The sequence below is a fragment of the Carcharodon carcharias genome, chromosome 22, assembly GCF_017639515.1.
Source record: "Carcharodon carcharias isolate sCarCar2 chromosome 22, sCarCar2.pri, whole genome shotgun sequence".
Taxonomy (NCBI): Eukaryota; Metazoa; Chordata; class Chondrichthyes; order Lamniformes; family Lamnidae; genus Carcharodon; species Carcharodon carcharias.
The window spans coordinates 39,906,162-39,932,153 of NC_054488.1; the positions used below are offsets into that span (position 1 = coordinate 39,906,162).

At 38.8% G+C, this 25,992-nt stretch overlaps 1 protein-coding gene across 4 annotated transcripts in view; it reads left to right on the plus strand.

Moving 5' to 3' along the window:
• Positions 1 to 25,992, plus strand: part of LOC121293638 (casein kinase I) — a 53,365-nt gene that overhangs the window by 12,806 nt on the left and 14,567 nt on the right. For 3 of the 4 annotated variants that reach the window (XM_041216801.1, XM_041216799.1, XM_041216800.1), the window contains exons 2-8: positions 6,560 to 6,670; positions 13,340 to 13,488; positions 14,681 to 14,909; positions 15,524 to 15,694; positions 16,637 to 16,785; positions 20,461 to 20,629; positions 24,150 to 24,289. In XM_041216801.1, coding sequence (XP_041072735.1) covers positions 6,560 to 6,670; positions 13,340 to 13,488; positions 14,681 to 14,909; positions 15,524 to 15,694; positions 16,637 to 16,785; positions 20,461 to 20,629; positions 24,150 to 24,289 — 1,118 coding nt within the window. Of the gene's footprint in view, positions 1 to 6,559; positions 6,671 to 13,339; positions 13,489 to 14,680; positions 14,910 to 15,523; positions 15,695 to 16,636; positions 16,786 to 20,460; positions 20,630 to 24,149; positions 24,290 to 24,748; positions 25,725 to 25,992 lie in introns of those variants that run through there. The other variant, XM_041216798.1, reaches the window with a different exon arrangement.

Here is a 25,992-nt window from a genome sequence, read left to right on the forward strand (position 1 = left end):
AATTGGTTTACATGGACTGTACTTACTGTGAACATTAGAATATAAGATGGCTTTTGGAGCTTGCGTTTTCCTTATAAACCTGTGTATATCTGTAAAGGTATAGTTGTGGGTGAAGGAATATTGTAATATGATTTTTTTCTTCAATAAATGCTTTATGCTTTTGTTAAAAGTTCATTAGCTGACTCCGGTGGCTCTGTTCAGTCACCTCACTCCACATATCTGAACAAGCAAATAAAAGTTGAGATCTATCAAGCTGGGCTCCACCCTGGGATCAGGCTTGTCCAGTGGTAACATCAGCTGGGGATCATAACACTGTAAAGTTCTTTTACATAATAAAATGTCTTAAGGTGCTTCACAGGAACTTTATGACACAAAAAGACACCGATCAACATCAGGAGATGTTAGGTCAAATGTCCAAAAATACAAGATTTAATGCATGTGATTTAGCTGAATGAATGATTTGTTCCAATAAAGCCCTGCCATTTGCAAGAATTACATTCCTGAAAAGCCCCACAAACAGTGAAATCACGAATGATGAACATGCTTTTCAATGGGAGTCAACTAGGTAGGCTCCAGCAATATGAGGGCAGCATTGGTTTGTGCAGTTACTGTACAGCAAATTGTGGTACCTGTGTATGACGGACAGGGGTAGCCTCTGAGCAACACACAACCCTCATTTAAGAAAAAAATAAATCACCTCAAAACTGGCAGACAAAATCGATGAATGTTTCAGAATTTAACAGAGCCGTTATTGCAGCTCTGGGCTGGGAGATTTGGACATCTCCAGGCTAATCTCTCCGTTCGGGCCGCGCTTTAGCTGCAACCATTCCAGGCACCGTTTCTCACCTCTGTTGGAAAGCTGCTTAAGAAAAGAGAATTAAATATCCATGGCCAGGACTAATGGAAGGAATCCGCTTCCAGAGACTTTTGACACCATCTCCCCATTAAAACATGTCAAGGTTTGTGCTCTGCCATGGCTGCCATCTCCTTGGGGAAAGAAGAGAGATGGGAAAGAAAACTCAGGTAAGTGAACAATTGCTCACAGGATGGGCGATGTGTACAAAGGCTTTAGCGCAGGTATGCAAATACATGAACAAGCAAGTCGCGAAAACTGGGACTTTATATAAAATGAAAGAGGGTTGAAATGGTTTTATTGGCTTTGTAACATTATTAAATGGCACATTTGGTTTTCATTGTGGACTACTTTTTCATTCTTATGGCAGGTGAAACGGTTATAATTCGGTCGAGATTAACAGTCCTTTCAATGGCTTCAACTGAGGCAGTGTGAATGGTTTTGTTGCCACCAGGATTGGATCTCTTGGGGCAGACTAGGGACTAAGATCAAATTTGACAGTTTGTGTTGCAATTATGTATTAAGTTCTAGTTAACTCACTCTATTAATTAGAGTAAGTATGGTTAAAAATAAAATGTGCTTCCTGATATGAATATTGATTCTTGGAGTAACAGAGCATTAAAAACATTGGATAAAACCATGTAAGTTTACTATTACTAACTTCAGAGTTACATAGATTAACATATAAAGTCCCGGTAAAGTGTAAGTTTTTGCATGCCTCGTGAATTAATCCACGCTGAACCAGAGTAATATGCTTTACTTTGGCGAGAGTTAACCAAATATTTTCACAAACTCAACTTTTGTTTGTTTTCTTGTGAGGATTTACCACGCTATCAAGTTTAGGATTAATTAAATTACTAGCTAACAACCAGTTCTTGTATCTTAATGTATCCTACCAAAATATCATTTCCTCCTATGAATCATTTCTCTAGTATACTTCCCCCTTCTGGGTTGGCCCAAGTTGCACATCACTGGCTCCCAACGACTAGGTCTTGGTGGGGGTGGGGATGTACAAGAGAAGATCTGGTGATATGACATACCCACTGATATCTTGCTCCCACCTAGCAGGGAAACAGCTGGCCTCCAGTCAATACTGATGAGATTACAAACTTCCCATGTAGGAGTCCAAATGAAGTGTGAATTTCTGTTGAAGCTTTTATTATGACTTTGCTCATAGGAGCTTTATTGCTGCACATTGCAGTGCTGGTGGGTGCAAGTGTCACCTTCATCCATTTATGTAGCTAGAGGATTGGGAAAAAAACAACCGATAGGTCAAAACGAGATATATTTTCAATGTTCCCTTGTTCTTGTGCTGGCGAATCCAAACAGAGTTTTAGAGTAACAGCTCAGTTTATCTTGTCTCTTTTCTAAGTATGTTGTCTTGCTTCAGTGTAAACAAAAAGAGTTTGGTTTGAGAGTGACGAGGCTGTCCATTGTGACAAGCCTGTAAATTTAATGCTGCCATGACCTTTCTCCATTTTGCTTTCACCCATTTTCAGATTGCCAGTGTCTCTTTTCTATTATATGCTGTTTAAACACTACAAAGTAGACTTCTCAGAAGGCTAACATTGTTAACGATTTGTTTCTTTACCTTATTCTACTTTTAAATGTTGCTGGCTGCTGTTTAGAAGTTGATGCATGCATGGACCTGTATATTCAGCTTTCTTGTCCCAATGTTGGGCGTAAGTTAATCAGAAAGGTATTTTTAAAGTATGTATTTTGGTCTACGTTAGTTTTGGGCAATTGTGATGAGGCACAATAATTGCATTATCTTTAGGTTACGTTGGGGATGGGTACTGCGCAGTGTCTGTGTTAGGCGTATTTAATGTATTGCTTTAGGAAAGTATACACTTGAGCAAATACATTTTAATGTTGTATAATTGTTTACTCCTCATCACCAAAACTGTCCCCAAGATCACTACCAGTGGCACATCCATAAATGCCAATACCTTACTCTTAACGTATGTTCCAAATGCGTCCACAGAGTCTACCATAGTTTGGAAGAGTAGTCTTTAATTTTCCTTCTGGCAGTCTTTCCTACAGTTCAAGTGAGGAGAGCGTAAACATAATCACACACCCACCATACCAGTGACAGCACTGCTGTGTGACATTACAAGCCTTCTGTTGAGTTAAAATCCATTTGTTTACTTTGTTTTCCAATGTGAATGTATATATTGGAATAAAAAGATTCAACCTGTGACATTAAAAGAGAACACATTTAAAGGTCACATTACCATGAATGTTTATCATTTTCGATGTCAGCTTCTCTAAGTGTAAAGTAACCCACAATTTCCTTTGCAGCCTCTACCACTCATGCTGTTAATAGATCTGTTTCCTCAACATGTTAGTATACAGTTGAAATTATTGTCAAATGTTGAATGTGACATTTTCTTAATTGAGCTTTTATGCTCATAAAGATGGTGGATGAGAAACAAGGTTTCATTTTTAAGTGAACCAAGGTTCTCCTTGGCTTGAGTTACAGGATTAGATGAAGAGTAAAGCTCCCCAACCTCAGAAGAACATTCCAAATGGCCCAAATTAAAATGTCAGTTTTCTGCATCAGCTACTGTGGACAGCCCCCTGAGAATAGGTGCTGAATTAAAATTTTGACCCAGGAACAGCAAATTTTGTCAGTCAGGATGGTGTGTGGTAGGGAAGTGGTATTGAGAATTATATTGGGAGATTCTGTCAAAATAAGCTTGATGAGTTGCCATTAGTGCATCCTATAGATACATATTATAATCACAGTCTAGGGGTGGATGTTAAGTTTTTGATAGGACAATAGTTAAGCAAGACTGTTCTGTGATGAAGTTGAGTTTCATGGGTGTTGTTTCAGTGGCACTATCCAGGCAAGTGGTGAGTATTCTGTCACACTGCTGGCTTCAGCCTTGTGTACATGGAGCTTTGAGAGGTCGGAAGGTGAATTATTTGTTTTAAAGTACCCAGTGTCTGCCCAGTTTTTGTGCTCTCATTGTTGATACAGCTTGTCCTGCTAAGCTTCTGGACAGTGGTGACCCCAGGGAGGAATCTTTGGTAAGAGACATGTTGGTGCTTTGAAGATTGAGGAGAGGTGCTTGGACCTTGTTTGGAAATGTGTATTGGTGAGTGTTAACCTGACACTTAGCTCAAGTATGGATGTTGTCATGGACCTGCTATATTATTGGAGGAGCTAGAATGAAGCGTGTTGACCAGGTGAAGTGAGTAATGGTGATTGGATCAAGGATACTTCGAGGAATTGCTACAGCAGTGCCCTGAGCTTTGATGATTGGCCATCAATAAGAACCATCTTATCTATTTGTGTGTACCACCAGCCTTTGGTGGTTTTCTTCTTGATCCTGGTTGATCTCAGTTTTACTTGTTGCAAAAATTAGATGCATGCCACCTTGATATTCAAGGCAGCTACTTTGGCTTCTCCGTTTGTGCATATCGTACTCTTTCCATCCTGTAGGTGAAATTTCAATGTACAATGGTGAAAATTCAGTATTTGACAAAATGCCTTTCAGGCTTTAATGGCATATGTGTAGCATCAGAAATTGGAGTACACAATGGTCATCAAATTTACATGCAATATATATAACTATAGACATCCTAGCATTTTGAAAATGAAAGATTTCATAACTGGCAAACAGAATTTGCTAGTTATGTTAAAATCATAAATTGAAATGCATATATTGCCCTCTGAAATACAAGCTAATGACTCTGGCTTTGACTTTTTGGGGGGAATGCCCATAGTATATTTAGAATTGTACCGATCATATCTAATGTGCATTTTGCCTCATTGTATGATTAATAAGAATGGTTTGGATGTAAAAATGTCAACATGGTGAAATAACTTTGATACTGATTTTGCTCTGCAGAAACTGACTGATGCCCCATTCTCCAGTTAAGAGTTTCCTTCCCATAGGGTGTGGAGTATTTAGAAGAGGATGTTTGTCCCCATAACTGTTAACAATTATGATTTGCCTGAATTTATTCAGGAGCCTCTAAGAAACTGAAATATAGATTATAGATAGAAACCTGTGCCTAATGAGAAGAATAGTAATTTCTGTATGGCATGGCATGTTTCCTACAGCAGTTTCAAGTCTGGCTACAAGAGAGTGGAAGCGAATTAGCAGTGCTTGACATGATTACTATTCCTCCTGTTACTGGCTCATTCATTTTACAATCTTTTCGATAATTAGCATTTGTTTCTTTAAAAAAACTACTCGCACATACACAGGAGCAAAGAAAATAGGTATGCCTAGTCACTAGACAAACTCTGTAAATGAGCTGTTCAAGTTCCTCACTCCTGTAAAGAGGCAAGTCCAGTCCCAAATCGGTAATGTTTACCGCCTTTAGTGCTTGTCTCTTCAGATCTTTGTGGCTAGCCAGCATTGGAGGTGGCCTTGGGGGGAGGAGCCACTGATTTTGGTGGTCACAGCTGTCTCTAATTCCTGTTATGGTGTAGATTTAATTTTGCAAATTTACTGCTGATTTCAACTGCTGATAAATTTGCTGTATAAATTGGCTAACCATTAGCTTACAAGAGTCATGAAGTCACAAAAGGAGGTAATCCTGCCAATGGAATCCACGCCTGTCGAACAACCAGTCAGTCTCATTCCCCTGCTCTATCCCTGTGGCCTGGGAAGTATATTTCCCTTGTGTCCATCCAAATTCCATTTGAAGTTATGCTGAACTTTTATAAACTTTGGTTAGGCCACAGATAGACTATTGGTCCCATTCTGGTCATCACACTTTAGGAAGAGGGGCCTCGAGGTGGTGCAGAAGAGATTTACCAGAATGGTTCCAGGGACCATTAATCGCCTTGTTTCAACCACCCTCAAACACAGAGAGTTCCAGGTCATTACTGTCAATGTATCAGTAATTACATTGCATAGCAATTATATTGTTAAAGACAATTGCTAGTTAAAACAAGTGATGGGCATTGGTTCTCCAATCAAAACATTATAAATAGATACAGCTGGAACACGCGCTGTGGAAGATACTAGGGAAGTCTGTTACACTGAAGAGCTGTCTTAACAATAAACCAGCTTGTGGAAAAAGACTAGTTTTTGACTTTTTCTTCCACAACAAGCACCTATTGTGATTAACAATTGCACTCGCTATATAAAATGTTCTTCACGTCCCCCTGCACCTCCTGTCCAAGACCTTGATTTGTGTACACCTCTGTCATATCTCCCCTCAATCTCCTTTGCTTTGAGGAGAACAAACCCAGCTTCTGCAACTCAAACCCTATAGGTAAAATCCTCCATCCTGAGAACTATAAGAAGCCATGTGGTCTAACCAGAGATAAAAACAAAAAAACTGCGGATGTTGGAAATCCAAAACAAAAACAGAATTACCTGGAAAAACTCAGCAGGTCTGGCAGCATCGGCAGAGAAGAAAAGAGTTGACGTTTCGAGTCCTCATGACCCTTCGACAGAACTTGAGTGCTAACCAGAGTTTATAAAGGTTCAGCATAACTTCCCTGCTTTTGTACTCATACCTCTAATTATGAAGCCTGGGATCCCATTCGCTTTGCTAATTATTCTCTCAATATGCATTGCTCTGGTCAGTTGCCTGGTGGTAGAATAATGAAGTGCTTTTATTTTTCACTTTTGTGTAAAAGAAAATAGCAACCTTGGCTTAATAGGTGACATGATACCATGATCAGATCTGTTTAGTCCTTTCAGTGAAAGAAATAAGCATTCAGTTGTATTCCTACAGGAACTGACATTGCTGCAGGAGAGGAGGTGGCCATTAAGCTGGAATGTGTGAAAACCAAACACCCACAGCTACACATTGAGAGCAAGATCTACAAGATGATGCAAGGAGGTGGTAAGGTTTTTCAGCATTTTGCCTGACGCACTTCATTCAGTTATTTTTATCTTCAGTGCCTTGTGGTTGGATTAAAATTTACTTGTTGCATGCTGAACATACTTAGTTGTATTAAATCCTTGGTGAAATTGTTAGTTTTGTTGCATTTTCTTTACCTTCATGTGTACAGTACTCATTAGTGAGCGAGTTTCTTTTCATTCCCCTCCCTGTAACCCATCCCATTCATTATATATCCAAATAGTTTTTTTATCAATGAATGTTACATTTCAGTGTTAATAAGGCCAAAAATTCTTATTCAGTTCAGTAGTGTGAATCTGAATCTATTTAACAGAACGTTTTATTTTGAACAGCAAAATATCACCAGGGAAAATTAGTATATCGTAACCAAAGTTGTGGTGACTTAAGGAATTGTATAGTGAGGGTTTTATTTGATGATATTTGTAAAGTGGCTATTTTGGAGTGAAGCATTTTCGTGTTCATTTGCCAACATATGATAAGTGCTTTATTTCAGTGGTCCTGGCTATGCTGCATACTTAGCTCCTCTGCTCCTTAGCACCAGATTCTAAATTACTTCATGTTAGAATGTGTAATGGAATAAATGAGCAAGAATGTTAGATTTTCTTACGGCATGGCTCATGGTAAATGTCGAACTGCCCAAACCCCAGAGGGAAACTTGAAACAGCTGCCGAAGTGTTTTTCTGCAATTTGTGTAGTATGAGGAGAGGTTCTGAAATCAGGAAATGATGTGCCTGACTACTTGTGATGATTTTATAGTAGAGTAAACGTTTATTGAAAGAACAGAACAAAGAAAAACATAATTATACTTAAACACAGGAATGACTTCACACAGTAAACAGCACTTTGAAACAGTTCCACAAGATTTTAACTTAACTAGCTCAGAGCTAACCTTCTCTTTTTCTGTTCAGCAACTACCCTTATAGATTTTCGAAACCTATAGAATTCTCAGAATTTTTGACACACAGTGCCTTTTTACCTTGGGGTGTCCTCTAAGGCTGACAACAACTGGGACTAGAGGTCTGTCTTTGTTCACACTGGCTTCTGGGAGGTCTGACCAGCTATCCTGCTGTCTTCTGGGAGATCTAAGCACTACCCCCTCACATAGGCTTCAGTATTTCCTTAAATGTGTTCCTTCCCTTTGATCTCTCCATTGCCTCAATCAGTCTCTTTAGAAATGCTTTCTTCCCAAACTTGATTAGACTTTACTTTAGGTCTTGGGTTTTTTAAAAAATAAACTTACTCTCTCTCTACCTTATTTACTTGCAACTTTTTACAACCTGCATATATCCTCTTTTGAACTAAAACAATTCAATTCAAAACTACTCCTGTTATTGCTTTATTTAAAACTCTGATTGTAAGTTCCTCTTGGTTTGTTAACCTATCAAAACCAATTCTTACTGTTTGCTTTAAACTCTTGTAGCCACTCTGGCTGTTACTCCAATTACCACATTTATACCCCTAACAGCCTGTCTTCCAATACATAAGGAATATGACAGGGTTATTAACAGAAGAAAAATATAACAATTTCTTTTTTTCTTGGCAATTAACAATCACAGGTATAGCTTCCTCTTTCTGTGAATGCAGCAATATGCCACATGTAAGGCTTTCTCTCTTTCTTGCCCATTCTGAAACTTCTGGAAACTATAGTTCGGGACAAAATCAGTAGTCACTTAGACAGGTGTGGGATAATTAAGGAAAACCAGCATGGATTCATTAAGGGAATTTTATGTTTAACTAACTTGCCGGTGTTTTTTGAGGAGGTAACAGAGAAGATTGATAGGGTAGCGCTGTTGATGTAGAGTATATGGATTTTCAAAAGGCATTTTATCTAGTGTCACACAACAAACTTGTGAGCAAAATTCTAGCTCATGGAATAAAATGGAAAGTAGACACTTGGATAAGAAATTGGCTGTGACAGGAAACAGAGTAGTGATAAATGGTTGCTTTTCAGATTGGAGGAAGGCCTGTAGTGGAGTTCCCCAGAGGTCAGTGTTGGGACCCTTGCTCTTGATATATATGTATAACCTAGACTGTGGTGTGCAGGGCATGATTTCAAAATTTATGGAAGAAATGAAGATTGGAAGCATTGTCAACTGTGATGAGGATAGTCTTGAACTTCAAAAGGACACAGACATACTGGTGGATTGGGCAGGCAAATGGCAGATGAAGCTTAATGCAGAAAAGTGAGGCAGTTCATTTTGGCAGGAAGAATGTGGAGAGACAGCATAAAATAAAGAGAGAATCTCTAAAGGAGGTGCAGGAACAAAGGGACCTCGGTGTATATGTACGTGAATCATTGAAGGTGGCAGGGCATGTTGAGAGTTAGTAAGCATATAATATCCTAGGTTTTATTATTAGGGGCATTGAGTACAGTTGTAAAGAGGTCATGTTAAACCTGTATAAGACACTAGTAAGGCCTCATCTGGAGTACTGCACCCAGTGCTGGGTGCCATACTTAAGGATGTGAAGACATTGTCGAGAGTACAGAGGAGATTCACAAAAATGATTCCAAGGATGAATAACTGTAGCTATGAGGATAGATTGGAGAGTTTGGGTCTGTTTTCCTTGGAGAAAAGAAGGCTGAGAAGGAGACTTGATAGAGGTATTCAAGATCCTGAGGAGTATGGACAGGGTAAATAGTGAGAAACTGTTCCCTCTCAAGAACTAGAGGGCACAGATTCAAAATACTTGGCAAAAGGAGTAAATGTGATGTGAGGAAAAGTTTTTTTTTGCCCAGAGGATATTTGGAGCCTGGAACAAACTTCCTGAAAAGGTGGTGGAGGTAGGTTCAGTCAAGGGTATTCAAAAGGGAATCGGATTGCTATCTGAAAAGAATGTGCAAGGTCATGGGGATAAGGCAGGGGAGTGGGATTAGGCAAAGTGCTCCTTCGGTGAGCCAGTGCAGACTTGATGGGCCAAATGGCCTGTTGCACTATAAAGATTCTGTGATTTAGTGGTATTTGGAGCTCTTGTTAAAGTTTGTCCATGTGTTTCCTCATCGATATTTGTCTCTCCACTGCTTCCATCAGTATGGAGGGTGGAATATACAATGCAGCTTTGTGTAGGGACAGCTGCATTGTGTTCCTGAACTAATAGTGACTGAGGTCCCAATTTGGCCCAAGTCTGTGCTGTTGATTGATGTCTACCAGATTCAGTGCATCAAGGCTAGGAAGGAGAAAATCACTTATGCTACCCACTCATGATTAATATCCAGTACATGTTAGATGAGGACAAGATCAGGCTCAGCTACTTTCAGCTAACTGACTAGCACCAATTTATAAAGAGTGGCCACTTGGATGAGGCCCCTTGCCTGAGAACCTATCTCAACAAAAGCCAATTACTTTGTTACAAGTACGAAGTTTATAATATTGTTATATTTTGCAACCTGTTCTAAATTCTATGATAGTAAACCTGGGTGGTTTGATTGTTAAAGATTGTTCCACAGAGAAGAAGGTGCAAGCTATTCACGCTTGTTGACAATGGCAGAAGCTTCTGTGCTGACAGTGTATAAACTGTACTAGTCTCCAAAGTCCCAGAAATGTGTTAAGAATGTCAGGCTTTGTAAGCAGTTATACTTTAACTGGTATTTAGTTTTAAGATAGAGTGGAGTTGAGAGTCTAAAGGATAGCTAGTTAGCATTTCTACCTGGCTACACAACCTATGTGATTCGCATTGCCACGGGGATGGGCTTTGTAAGGGAAAGGGCCCATAGGAAGCCATTTGTAGGATTGAGGTTATAGGCTTTCCAAAAGATATTCCTGAAACTCTGAGACAAGTCAATCTGCCAGGGTCTGAGAGAGAGAGAGCAGCTAGAGGCAGCCAGTTTCGATGGTTCTTCATGCAGGTTCTGGGAGAATTGAATGTCTATTTAAGGGACAGAGTGAATTATAACTAGCGTGGGATTTTCAGTTGTATTAAAGGTTAAAAGGGGAAAGTTATTTCCTGTAGTTTATATGCTGCCTATGAAATACTGTTTGGTCAACGCTGCTTTTTGTTTGCTTGTTGCAGTAAAAATCTTAACAGGAAATCTTGTCCTGTCATCCTTTTCATTTATTGAAAGTTAGCATTTCTTTTTAAAAGTTACTGGTCTCTATAGGGATCATAACTTGGATCAGTAAGAAAACCCTGATTGCTTTTTTCCTACCTCTTTCATTTTCCCCAATATAATATAATGGCCTAACCTGTAATGGTTTAAAAAAAACAGTGCAACACTTCCATTGACAATGAAAGTTTCATGTTCTCACTTTCGTAATTTAGGCTGAGTTCATGGTGTAGTGTGCCCCACCCCAAATCAGTAAATAATTTCAACCTCTGTTGTGCTTAAACAGGTTATGAATGTTTATTCTTTGGTACAAAATGGAATTGATTTGAATTGCTATCCTTTAGGTCCTGGATTGGTGAAATATAATGTAATGTAAAGTAATTAATGTTCATAGCCACACAGCTGAGGTATCTTATTTTGTCAGCTCTATCAGCTATCATTGGGCACCTCTCTCCAAATAATATGCATGCATGAAATCCATTAAAAAGAATCTCTTGGAAGTACCCATTTGGATGTGAAGCTAATGAGTTCTGAAGTGTAACTTGAAAAATTGGCTGTTCTTGCCGCCAATTATTAAATAATTTTAAAAATATTGCATGTGTACAAGTCAAGGGAGTTGTAATAACTGGAAGTTTAATAAAACAAACTTCTTCACAATAGGAAGTACTGGTTTTAAAAAGAAGTTGGTCACAAAATGGTCACATTAAAATTGGAATTAACCATTAAGCACGTTGCTTACTGTATTTTCATTTAATGGCGAGTGGTTCCTATTTGAGAAGTTAAGCAGAGCACATTGATTTTTAACTTCAGTGATCCAGCTCCCTTACAATATTTGAGTATCTTAAACTCCTTTCATATTGTGGAAGATTATTTACTGGATCTTTTTAACACTTCAGCAAGTTCACTGTCTGGTTGCAGCCAAATGTACCAGACCTGGATGTCAGAATTGACAGCACTAGAAATTTGTGCAATTATAAAAGCAGTTTGAAACTAGTGTCTTGGGAAAATGAGAGTATTCATGACAGTATTGAAACATAGCAATGAGGCTTTTTCATTTTTGTTTTTTAAAAAAATGGGAATGGCTCTTTCTACAAAAGGGTTCAGTAAATGTTGGATTAGTTCATTTGTCTTTCTGATTAAATATTTGTGCAGTTTCTACAGGGGCCATATATGCAATGATAAATTTATATCTCACCTGTTTTCCTGCTAGCTGTTGAAACTGCCCTTTTGTACAGTCGGCAAGAACTAGGAGGTACATCCTGTGGTATCCTGATAGTTTTTTTTTCATGATATCAAAGCTTATTAGTTATTTCAGTTTATTCAGCGAAATTCAAATGTTTTTAGAAGATTTGGATTTCTTCCTTCAACACAGTGCACACATGAGTGTGCTGTGCTGATGAAATTATCTTATAGCAGCTTTTTTTATCCTTCAGTTTTCACAAGTACAATCAAAATGGCCAAGTTGAGCAGCATAATAAGACGCAGTGCAGACAGATAAAGCTGTACATATGTTTATATACAAGCACAATTTAGAAGTGCCGTTTACATCACCCATTTTTTTCACACATCTTGAAACTAATTTGAATCTTGTGCAGAAGTGAGTTTGGGGAATTTAGATGTTGAATTCTAGCTCTCTATTAAACAAGCGATTGGATCTTGCTCCTAACTTTGTATGTATAGCCCTGTAAATTAACCAGGTGGGAAACAAAAGATCGAGAAGATTCCCCATTTTGAAGGGTTTTTTTGTCATGTTTCAGCTGTGGTCCAAAATTAACTAGCTGAAGTTTTCAAGACATTGAGTGTGATTAACTATTCTCCTGGATATGGTTTTAAGAATCCTCAAACAAATAACTTGTTTAAACTTGTTTATAGCCATGAGGGTTGCAACATTATGGTCTGGCCATTTCCTGCAGAAAGTGGCTGCCATTGCCCTTCCTGTAGCAGTGTTTACTGGGCAGAAGGTGGCACTAAAGGCCAGCAGTTTATTCTAGAAAACTATAAGACATTGAATTGTATCCCATTGTCTCTGAAGAGAAGTTGTTGGGTGGACTATTGGCTTGTATCACATGTAAAATTAATTAATTTGAAACTGAATTGCTGCAGAGTGTCATTGGTTCTGCTTGGTATTTAGTTGCTAAGCTTGTGATCACTAGTTACCACACAAAATGAGAAAGGGCTGCTTTAGATCTGATGTTGATTTCTTCTAACAAAACTTGGATAATTTGGTTATTAGACATCAAGTGACATGATATGGGATAAGTATGGAAGAATATACTTTTGCACCATTTTGGATGTTGTTGCTAAGTGTAAACTACCTTAAAGTTTTATCGACTTTGAAATGTTCCCAATATTTGGCTTTGGTGGAAAATGTTTGTTTGCACTTAGACATTTCCATGGCCATCAGTTACGAGTTGTGACCTATAATTTGAAAGTGGCCTCTTTTCTTTGAAGACCATAGTTATATGTTCACACAACAGATAAGATGTCACTTTGGAGCCTAGTTTTAAGACACTCTGGTCCTAAGCCTCAAAAGTTAGCTGAAATGCAAGTTCACAGTAGTTTTTATGTTTCCCTTGTGTCCACCTGCCTTAAGTCTGTTTCTTTTGTAGTTGGCATTCCCACCATTAAGTGGTGTGGTGCAGAGGGAGATTACAACGTGATGGTAATGGAACTGCTTGGACCAAGTCTCGAGGATCTCTTTAACTTCTGTTCTCGTAAATTCAGCCTTAAGACAGTCCTTCTCCTTGCTGATCAGATGGTAAGAAACAGTATTGCGCTTGCTTTTTTGTGTTCTGTTTGTGGAATGACCAGCTAAAGGATGAAACCTCTGTATTTTTTCTCCTTCCCAGTTTACACCCACTAACAATATCCTGATATAATGTGTGCCTTTCTTTCCAGCAACTGTTAATTGAAGAGATTTGTGAAAGAGGGAGTCAAGCAATGTAAAGCTTTAGGGCTTCATGTGGTAAAAGATGGGTTAGTAATCGCTATTTCCCTCTGTGTTCCTGGTTCCAGTTGTTCAAAGGTGAAGGAGCAAGGATGGAAGGACTCCTCTCCATGAACCCCATCTGGCTCTCGATTGATCGCGCAGGTGTAGTTATAGTACCACTTTTTGCTTCAATGAAAGTTGTTTCGGGTACACATTGATGCAAAAGTGCCAGTTTTTCTTGGGAGTCCAGTCCCAAACTGATTCCCATGTACATTAATGACATGCAGTTTGAGGTCAGTTGTCTTAAGTAAGCAGGCGTTTTCAGCTGCGCTTTCCTAATCTCAAAAATTAACAATTCAGGGCCTTTGTAGCTGGCTTTAATATGAAAGGCCCACTGCCAGCAGTATGATTGTGCTCTGTCATTCTAAATTTCACTCCAAAGGCACCATCTGATAGCAATGGATATAGTATTATTGCCAAATTAGCCTGACGGAGACCAGGGAAGCATGGCTACATATGGTGCAAGTTGACTGAAGTGGTAAAGGTGGGGAAATTATCCTTGTAGAAAGAGATCAGGTTGGTATGGGGGAAAGAGTGGTACAGTGTTGATAAATATAATTTTCTAAATGAATAGCTCTTGTTTCATCCAGTAGTTTGCTTTAAAACAATTTCAGTATAAGTAATTATAGGTTGGATTGTGTATTTTTGCCTATTTTGTAATTCATAAATAGCTCACTTCAGTAACTCCGTGGTAGGAGCTTTGATTCCATACTAGAACTCGGACTTAATTCTTGCTTTGTCCCCAAGTTACTTTTGCAAGATTGGGCATGGGGAGACAATATATATTGCTAATCCTGTATCATTCAAAATTACTTCAGGATTGATCAAAAGGTGGGCTGACCCATTCTCTCAAAGTTGGATGCAAGGGTTGATATTTCAGCTTTATATAAAAGGATAATCCACGTGAACTTGCTGACTTTTCCCATATAAAAGCTGTTTTTTTCCCTTTCTTTTTATTTAGATCAGTAGAATTGAATACATTCATTCGAAGAATTTTATCCATCGTGATGTGAAACCTGACAACTTCCTAATGGGGTTGGGAAAGAAAGGCAACTTGGTCTATATTATTGACTTTGGGCTAGCAAAAAAGTACCGGGATGCACGGACGCACCAACATATACCATATCGCGAGAATAAGAACCTTACAGGAACAGCTCGATATGCTTCAATCAATACCCATTTGGGAATAGGTAGGCAGTTGCACTCCTCTGAATTACCTTCTGAGTTAGAAACTCTCAGGTTTATGCCAATTATTATTCTTTACATATCACAACCAACCTATTAGATTGATGAAAGGGCCTTAAATCCATAAGCATGTCATTTTGCTTCAGTCAACCCAACCAGTTCAACACAACCAGAGCTGGATTGAATTGTAACTCGTATCACTGCTGTTATTGGGATTTAGCTGTGGCTCTTTGATGCCCACAGCACTGTCGCTACATTTCAGAGCAAATCTTTGCGTCAAGTATTGTGGGGTGCCAGAGAGACATGATAAGGTACTGTATCTATATACATGTCTGGCTATTGTTGTATATGAAAAGTTATATATTCCCTCAATTTTAGGATTTGTGTTTTGGGAAAAACTGTAACTCAAAGTATATGTGCCGCAATAAAGCTGTGTGGATAATTCACATTTAATATTTGGTAGCTGTGAGGTTTTTAATACTGTAATCTTTTACGACTTTATACAAATTTGGAAACTGGATTTCACCGTAAATTTCCAGCACTGAACAAAGAAATGGTAACTTCCAACCTGGTTGTTGTGTAGTGGTGTCCCAAATTAGTGTGCCTGTCTCTTTTCCAGAACAAAGCCGCCGTGATGATCTGGAATCCTTGGGCTATGTTCTGATGTACTTTAACTTGGGATCGTTGCCTTGGCAAGGTCTGAAGGCAGCAACAAAGAGGCAGAAGTATGAACGCATTAGTGAAAAGAAAATGTCGACACCCATTGAAGTACTGTGCAAAGGTTACTCGTGTACGTATAAAGATTGTCTTCCTGACAACAATACAGTATTATATGTGGAGACCTACTCTCTTGATCATCGGGGTCAAGCGGCCACCTGTCATGATGTATTGTTACAGCAATCTTTCTGATTTGTGGTATTAAATTGTGGGAAATAAGCCACTATTACTTCATGATTACAACATACGAACTGGTAGGAGTAATTAGTTCCCAAAATTTGATGGTTGTTAAAGAAGCCCTGGGGTGATTATCACATTTTCCTTGGTGAAGTGAATTCCTATTAGTTCTCAGTTAGACTCTATATAGAGTCCTTCAAGGTATTACATCTCCAGGTGATTTCAGCATTTTAGAAAACTGACCTAGATTAGAGTATTCTGATTCAATTTTCAGGACCGTAACAACAAAATTAAGAGCTGAAAAGCAGTTTACAGATTCGTGTTTCTGACCCCCACCTCCCCCAGAAGCAACCAGAACTGTTGGAGGGAGCAAGGAGGGAGCAACATAGGAGGCATTCATTTTTTTTATCCATATGTACAACAATTTCTATTGCTCATACTGATATTTTGTCTCTTTCTTTAATTACCTTCCATTTAGTACCCACGTTTACGGTACATCCCACATTTTCCTTTTTGGAGTGGGGTGGCTGTGATCATGAACCCTGAAGGTCTTATAAATGGTCAAAATTAAACAGCAAAAAATCCTTGCATAAGATTTTCATTAAGATTAATTAGGTATGAAGTGTTACAGGGGCTAATGAACTACATGTTTCAACTAGATTTGATCTGTTTTTGTCTCAATCCAAAAATAACCACTTACTACAGAACTGCCTCTTTGGTTATCTTGAGCTTTTCAGACCACATCTACAAAGGAAGTTAATTTTCAGATCTTTCTGGGCATGTAGCACCACCAAGTTTGAAAACACAAGTAATTTACTGTCCTTTTTCTTCCCTGCAGCTGAGTTTGCCACATACTTGAACTTCTGCCGCTCCCTGCGTTTTGATGACAAACCAGACTACTCCTACTTGAGGCAATTATTTCGTAACCTCTTCCACCGCCAAGGCTTCTCTTATGACTATGTCTTTGACTGGAACATGCTCAAATTTGTACGTTTATTTTGTGTTTACTGCTGATATTGCAGAAGAGTGTTCTGTGCATCCCTCATATATTTAAAGTTCTGATGGCAAAATAAAACTGAAGTGTACTTTGGTGCTTGTTAGTAACCTGCTTACCACGTATTTTTATCGCCTTCAGGATTGAATCTTCATATTATTTAGAATTGTTTTAAGATTGTTCATGTCAGGCCTGGTTTATTGGAAGCATTCTGATCTCTGAGTCAAAAAGTTTATGAAAGAGCCCCACTCCATGTTTTTAATGTATAAATTCCAGTGAAGTGCTGATGGAGTTCTACTTTATTGGAAATAATGTTCACCTGAACAGTGAGAGCCTTGTCCTCTTCTGGTTGTTCAGGAGAATTTTAAAGATCCCACGATACAAAAATTGGCCATGTAGTTGATAGTGAAGAGGACAGCTTTTGATTCCGGAATGATATCAATGGTTTGGTTGAGTGGGTGGAGAAGTGGAAAGTGTATGGTGATGTATTTAGGGAGGACAAACAAAACAAGGGATTACTCAATAAACAGGAAGTTATTGAGAGGAGTTGAGGAAGTGAGAGACCGCAGTGTGCATGTCCACAGGCCCTTGAAGGTGGCAGAACAGGTGGTCAAGGAAGCATATGGAATGCTTTCCTTTATTGGGCGGGGTATTGAATACAAAAGCAGCGATGTAATAATGGAACTGTATAAAACGCTAGTTAGGCCACACTGGAATTTTGTATACAGTTCTGGTCACCGGAAGGACAAAATTGCTATGGACAGAGTGCAGAGGAGATTTACATGAATATTGCAAGAAAATTGCAGCTGAGGAGAGATTGGATAGGCTAGGGTTGTTTTCCTTAGAACAGAGGAGGCTAAGGGGTTACCTAATTGAGGGGCCTAGATAGGGTAGACAGGAAAAACTTGTTTCCCCTAGCTGAGGGGTCAGTTACCAGGGGGTATAGATTTAAAGTGATTGGGAGAAGGGAACATGAGGAAAAGTTTTTTCACCCAGAGGGTGGTGGGCGTCTGGAATTCACTGCCTAAGTTGTAGTTAAGGCTGAAACACTCAACCCATTTAAAAGGTACCTGGATCTGCATCTGAAGTGCTGTGACCTGCGAGGCTGCAGACCAGGTGCTGGAAAATGGGAATGAGTGGTTAGTTTCTCTTTTCGGCTGGAGCAGACACGATGGGCTGAATGACCTCTTTCTGTACTGTAATCTTTCTATGGCTCTACTAGTGGAAGAGCATTGTGTTCTGGTATTCTGGTTATTGTTTGTAGGTGTTTGTTCTGCAGTGAATAAATACCATTTTTGACAATGGAAGCTGTAAAATTCTAGGCAATATAACACAGGTGGCTATTCAGCCATTCACGCTAGTACTAGCTCCTTAATTGAGCTATAAGCTTTTAATCCCTTTTCCTCATCCTTTTATATTCCTTTCCAATTCTCTCAATTGTTCCAAAGAATAGTTGTAAGCCTGGGGATTGGAAGTGTTTTAGAAATCAGCAAAGGGCAACCAACAAGTTGACAAAAAGAGGAAAACATGGAATGAGAGTAAACTATCCAGGAACATAAAATAGATTGTATGAGCTTTTATTCTGGAATATATTATTAAGGAAGTCTTAATATGCTTAGAAAATCATAGTATGATCAGACAAAGTCAGCATGGTTTTGCAAAAGGGAAATCATGTTTATCAAATTTCTTATGAGTTTTTCTGGGGATGTAACTAGTAGGGTAGGTAAAGGGGAGCCAGTATATGTGGTATACTTGGATTTCTGAGAGGCATTCACTAAGGTGCCACAGAAAAGGTTAATATGCAAGTAATAAGTACTCGTGGAGTTGGGGGGAGTATATTAGAATGGATAGAGGATTGGTTACCAGACAGGAAGCAGAGAGTAGGGATAAATGTTGCATTTTCAGTTTGGCAGGCTGTAATTGGTGGAGTTCTGTAAGGATCAGTGCTGGGCCATCAGCTATTTACAATCTATATTAACTTGGACAAAAAGATCAAGGGGAATGTACATACGTTTGCTGATCGTACAAAGCTAGGTGAGAATATAAATTGTGAGGACATGAAGTTGCAAGGAGATATAGACAGGTTAAGTGAACAGGCAACAAGGTAATAGAGGATAGTGTGTGGAAGTGAGAGATTATTCATTTTGGGTGTGAGAACAGAAAAGCAGAATAGTTTTTAAAAGGTGTGAAACTTCTAAATGTTCAAGAGGGACTTGGGTGTGCTCATACAAAGGACATCAAGTTAGAATGCAGTATACAGCAAGAAATTAGAAGGGTATATGGCATGAAGACCTTTTGCAATGGGATTGGAGTACAAGAATATGGGGGGTATTGCTACAGTTGTATCAGGTTTTGATGAGATCATACCTGGAGAACTATGCACAATTTTGGTTTCCATATTTAAGGAAGAATATACTCTCATTGGAGGCGGTACAATGAAGATCCACTAGATTGCTTCCTCAACTAAGAGGGTTGTCCAAGATGAAAGGATGAATAAATTGGGCCTATAATCTCTGAAGTTTAGGAGAATGAGAGGTGATCTCATTCTGATGGAATTTGACAGGATAGGCACAGAGATCGTTTCCCCTAACTGGGGAACCTAGAATATGGAGGCATAGTCTCAAGACAAGTAGCCGATCGTTTAGGAGGAGAAACTTCTTCACTCATTGAATTGTGGAATTCCTTACCCTTGGGGTTGTGGATGCTTCATTGTTGAGTCTAACTAACACAGATTTTTGGCGTCTCAGGGAGTCAAGGGATAGAGCAAGTGGGCAGGCAGGAAAGTAGAGTTGAGGCTGAAGATCAACCATGAACACAATGAATGACAGAGCAGGCTCACGGGGTCCTTTGGCCCCCTCTGTTCTTATTTCATATGTTCTTGTGGTTCTTAAATCATTTTAGTATTCTAATAACTTGTAAAAAAAATAAATCCATGATATGATAACCCCCTGTGGGGAAAAATGTTTTTAAATATCCCATTTTATTCATTCCTTTCATAATCCTGAATTTATCCCTTCACTGAAACAGCACAAGATTTTAGCAAAACAATGCTTACAGGTCATGGAACTGTTGCACCAGCAAGTGGGCAAATGAACTAGATTTTTATGAGGCAGCTTACATTACAATTGAAATTTTCAGTCATTAGCTCTCCAAAATCTGGCTGTTTTTCAGATAGCTTTAGCAACTTCCTTGATCTGGTGGTTACTGAAGGCAAGTTTTATCCATAATTAGTTTGTAAATGAAATTGCAATGCATGCTTCTCTCGTCTGCTTGGATGCCCTTTTCCAGCCGTGATGCAGGTTTATGCAGAATGGAAGAAATTTTATTGTCTTCAGATCAACGGTTTGACTGTCAGTTGGGACATTCTTCGTGTTTCTCATTGTTTTCCATTGTTGAATTAATGTCAGAAACCTGACTATTGCTGATTTAACCCTAATATACCTAACATGCCCTGAATTGTTTATAAAAAGGATTGAAAAATCATCCCAATCATATGTCTTGAAGTCCTCAGTATCTTCAGTGTCTTGTTCAGTAACATAGAAATAATGCTAGACAAGTCATTCTTCAGATTATTTTGTTGTTTACAACTGATTTCAGTAAAAGAAATTGATTAACGTTTCAGCAGAAATGATCCTTGATTACATTTTTTCCCCTTCGAATCATTTCAGGGAGCCAGCAGAGCAGCAGATGATGACCGTGAACGGAGAGAACGAGAGGAACGAATGAGGCACGGTCGAAATCCAGCAGCACGGGGATTGCCCTCAACTGCTTCTGGGAGGCTGAGAGGAAATCAAGAAGTGGCACCACAGACGCCTCTCACCCCCACGTCCCACACTGGTAAGATAAAGCTATTAACTGAATTTACTTACAGATGCTTTTAGACTATGAGTCATGATCTATGTGATATAATAGGATAAGGGCCTGAGATTTTATCTAGATCAATTTTTATTTACTATATTTTAAGAAAATAAACTAAAGTTTGGTAACCTTGCACATTTGCTTTCATTGCAAACATCATTCCAACTTGAGTTGCTATCATCATAAAACAAGTGAGTTAGAAACGCAAATTCAGCATGAGGAGTATTAAGGAACAGTAATGGGTGCAGGACGATAGCAAAAATTGTCTAGAAACCTCTTACGCGATAAACAAATATGGAAATCAGGCAGGACTTAGCAAAAAGAAATGTACCTACTGACCTTTAAAGCACTTCATCTTTCTTTTCAAACAGCCTCTAATTAGCTATCCTAATTATATCCTACATTTTAATCGTTACAACAGTTTGATTATCACCACTTTATACAGTTGAAATATTTAAATATTCTAATTGTTAACCAAGATGCGGAACTTCTATTTTGAAAGCTGGAGTAACCACCTGTGTTCTGTTGATACAAATTAAAATCATAACAATTTGCCTATAGGTGTGAGAAAGATCAAATTAGATATTCATAAATCAATTGCAAAAGAACAAAATTGATGAGCTAACAGTGATACCTTAGAAAGTTGCAAGGGACACCTGCCACATGGGAATCCTCAGTCCTCGACTAGTCTTGTCCTGCCTCCTTCTCTACTGCTGACAGATACCTGGAACCCACTTCAAATTGAATGAACCCCCAGTTGAGCCAAAACTCAGTTCTGCTTTCCACAGTCCTATCAAACCTTAGGTCCCACCTTCATGGTAATGCCAGATGAAAGGATATTAATTCTGTTAACCTTCAGCAAGTCACTGCAATTGTCAACCTCCAAGACCCCATTGCAGTTGTATTAAACCCCAGGATGATCCTCTGGTGATGCTAAAGCACAACCACCCAAATGCAGGTAAACCCAATTCCTTACTTCTAGTATGAGGAAATGTCAGATATTTGCCCCTCTTTGGTACATCCTGCCTATATCATACATCACCATTGGCAATAAAATTTAATTGCAAGTTTACATAAAAGATCTGTGCCATAAATATGAATCAATATTGGAGTATCTAATAGAAAACGTTTTTGAATTGATACAGATATAAAATTTTTCACACACTAAATTACTCCTAAGTTTGGGAAATAAGTGGTACATTAACATGCCAAGCCTACTATGGCTCAAACACTTTTGGTCAACTGGCCTAGCTGTCCAAAACCAAATCTGACTCTACCACAAAGCTTGTACCATTGCTTGAGAAACTGTTTACAACTCCAATATCATCATTGAGAGTAAAAACAATTCCAAACTCCTCTTCTGCACAGGTTGTTAAAATCTTTTTCTTCCACCACCCACACTTATGTGAGGAGCTCATGTCATATCTGTCACAGTACTTGCTTCATTGCCACTAATGACTTTTTCTCCTGGCTTGTACCTTCTACCTTGCCACATCTCTTTTGTTTTTCTAACTATATCTTTGTACTTCTCAATCACTACCTATTGTTCTGTCATCCCATTTCAACATGTCTTCTTACAAGTGAAGAGCCATCTTGGAACACTTTGTACAGAGGACTTCCAACTGTGCATTTCTGCTTCGTAACCCCTCAATCCTAAGGATACAGTGAAATCTGCATTCCTTGATTGTGCTGGTCTTTAAGACAGGTCGTTATACATTACTGAGACTTTGAAAAGTTCTGTATAATTTATTGTTTAAGCCATTGCTTACCATGATGAAGGAATAAACTATCACATGAAGGTATTGAGGCAAATAGCATAGATGCATTTAAAGTGAAGCTAGATGAATATATAAAGGAGAAAGGAATAGCAGGATATCCTGATGGGGTTAACCAAAATAAGGTAGGAGGTGGTTTGTGTGGGGTATGGGCCCTTGACATGAACCTGTTGGGCCAAATGGCCTTTATCTATGCTGTAAAATTCTATGTAGAACCTAAGATACCAGTCACATTAAATATCTGAAATACCTATTACAGACTTGAAGCTTGCTGGTGAAAAGAGATAACCTGTTTAAAAAGTTGAACAATTAAGTGTTTCTGCCAAAGGATTTACATCTTGCACTGTGCAACTAGGCATGATGTGGGATGCAGCCTTGATCTGTTCACTGGGTTCATTGAGATGTGGAAGTCTCACTTAGGGAGAGGGCTAATTGCACATTATATTAGCTTCATGTCTAATAAATTCATCATTGCATTGCTGATGTTGCCAGTGCAGACTAAATTACAAGTTTACCCAAATTGGGTAATGTAGAAAGTACATACAGTGGTGCAGAACTTGTGTGCAGACTAGTGATTAGGCTACAAGTGATAAGGTATTCAATATAATTAGAGCTGTGGGGCTTGTTGAGTAATTTGTTGGAGTAGCAAGTTTAGACTTTACCAAAACTATTGCAAGAGATGTAATAGTAATTAGGGATCCCCTAAAAACCATACTTTTAAAAAAAAGCTAATTCTTACCCTAAGCTTCAAAAGAACAAGCGATCTGTTCCTGTGCTTGTTTTCTGCTGTTCAAGTAGCTCTAGTAATGTTTACAACTCTATCAAAAAACAGCTAGTCACCACACAGCTCTGACTGAAAATGAGAACTGTTATTGATGGAATTAATTCATAGCCTAACCATGGGGCTCGCTACAATGAATGCTGTTGCGAAATTACAATGTTTGGCCTTATTTTTAAAATGATACATTCAAATAAACTGTAGAATGGATTTGGATTTTTCATTTTCCAGTTGCGTTCATAGCCACTTTGAAAACTTCCCATTTTCAAAATGTTCCACTACGCGCCTGTGTTTTCACAAGAAACAATATGTTAAGCATATGGTAGATGATTAGTTCATAAAGCAAATAACAGTATATTATTGGCATGAGTTTAGTTTGGTAAACCAGTTTAAATCCAATTCCAGCATCTGAAAACTGGAAATCTGGCAAATGTGGTTCCAGTGTCAAATTAGTGATTTAGAAAACAGTCATCCGTTGCCAAGATGGTACTGATAAATTGACAGTTCTGCTTTTGTTCACCGTTTGCAATCTAGAGTCAAATAATAGAGGTCAGCCGTTTAATTATCGAGCCACACAATTCAGCAAGAAATCAGTGTAAAAACTTGAATATCTTTATGGTAGGAATGGAAATGTTTTAACATATTTTTCTTGTGAAAACATGTGTACATATATGAAGCATTTGAAAATGGAATGGTTTCAAAATGGCTATGAATATGGCTTAATCCACAACTGGACAGCAGGGCTGGAAATTTAATTTTTTAAGGGAAAGTTTTTTCCTTACCATCACTAGCATCACTACCATAAACCCTTCCATATGATAAGCTTAGCTTTTCATGGCAACACACTTTTGAAACACCATTAAGCAAATGAATATTCAATTTACTCGTTTTTTTTTCCCCATGATTGTGAAGTATGACTGGCATTTATTTGACTTTTATTCTTCAGCTAACACGTCTCCACGCCCTGTTTCTGGCATGGAACGGGAGCGGAAAGTGAGCATGAGGTTACATCGTGGCGCTCCTGTTAACGTTTCCTCAACAGATTTAACCGGACGTCAGGACACATCACGAATGTCAACATCACAGGTGAGATCATCCTAAATCAATAAACTACACATATTTTTCCTAAATTTGATGCAAAATGGAGATTTTTTTGTAATGGTTCTGGGGGTTTTAACCAATCTTTTGGCCAGCTAATGCAAACTTAAAAACTAGAAATAAAAAATTGGTATCGGTAAGAGTGACCATGAATCTGTCAGATTGTTATTTTAAGAAACCCAGCTGTCTCACTGATCTCGAAGGAAAGAAATCTGCCATCTTTACTTGGTCTGACCTATACTTGAGAGCTGTCCCACAGCAACCCTTAACTGCCCTTTGAATTTCTTAGCAAGCCACTCATTGTGCAGGATAACTAATGATGAGTAATAAATAAATGATAACCTTGCCAGGGATGCCTTCATCCTGAGTTGAGTACAATTTGATGCAAATCCATAGAGAAATATTTGAATGATACATTTTTAATGTGTTTTTCCTTTGTTCCAACAGATTTTGTTTCTCTTCTCCCCACCCCCAATTCCCTATGTAGTAATGGCTATATTGGGTGTAGTTTCATTGGATATAAATGGCCTCTATTACTATCATCATTATTACTAGTGCCATTGTTTTGTGAGCCAAGGCTATCAGTTAAGCCAACATCCACCTCCTCGTGTTTCCATTCACTTGGAGGAAAAATTAGCTTCCAATATGAGACCTTTGGATATGCCAAGGTGGAGAAACTGGCAGAAATTAACCACTAGATCAACGGGAAAAAGATGTTGAAGCTTTAACCTGATGCTTGTGGTACACTATTTGATCCCTGTTATACTAGTGCTTTATTTTCTTTATCTGTACTCTCTGGTAACAATCAATCATTGGCAATATTTTATAAATGGCATTTATAAGTATAATTCAACATTTCTTAAGGCTAGATTTTTTAAAAATTAGTTGACCATTTAATTTATTGGGTATTCACCTTGGGAATTGTTTGTCAGGAATGGCTAGTTCCAAAAAGGGTCAAGTTTTTAAGTGTTCATGTTAATTGATTCTGTTCAGCTTCGAATTTCTCAGAAAGGTTAACTGAGATCAGGCCAAGGACGTTACAATAAAATTTAATGATCATCTGTGATATGATTAATCCCATTACTCGTACAATGAACTTCTTTGGAATGGCAATTAGTCGGGTTGCCACTCCGCCCCTAGTTTTATACCTTAAGTTTTAACTTCTTTTGATTCTATCTCGCCTGGCCTTCTGCCTCAGGCCTAGTGTGATCCAGTCAGCGCAGCGTGTCCCCGGGGCCTAGCAACGAGTGAAGTTCTGTCGGATGCAAGGAGGCCACGTTCCCCACTTTACAGCACTAGCTGCCATAAACCAGATAAGTTTAAAGCTCCTTGATAGGCCAGGAAGAAAGTAAGAGGGTAGGATTTTGGGGTTAGGGTTGGTTGAGCCTCATCAGGTCCAGGTCAGACCTCTCTGGGGGGCAGATGGTGAGAGCCCAGCTGAGTCCCCATGGGGTTGGGTGGGGGTGCCCTGTGTAGGTGAGAGGGAGAGGGGTGGGGAATGGTGCAGTGTATGGCGGGGTCAATGTAGGTCTGTGCAGTAGTTACCCAGAAGTTAGAAGAGATTTCAATTCTTCTAACTTTTTCTGCATAACTATTGATGTAGCCCAGTTGGAACTATCGGAAGTTTGCAGTTTAAATCGCGTTTTCAGATGGTTCCCAGTGCAGAACAGTTGCCCTGGGGAAGTTTGTAC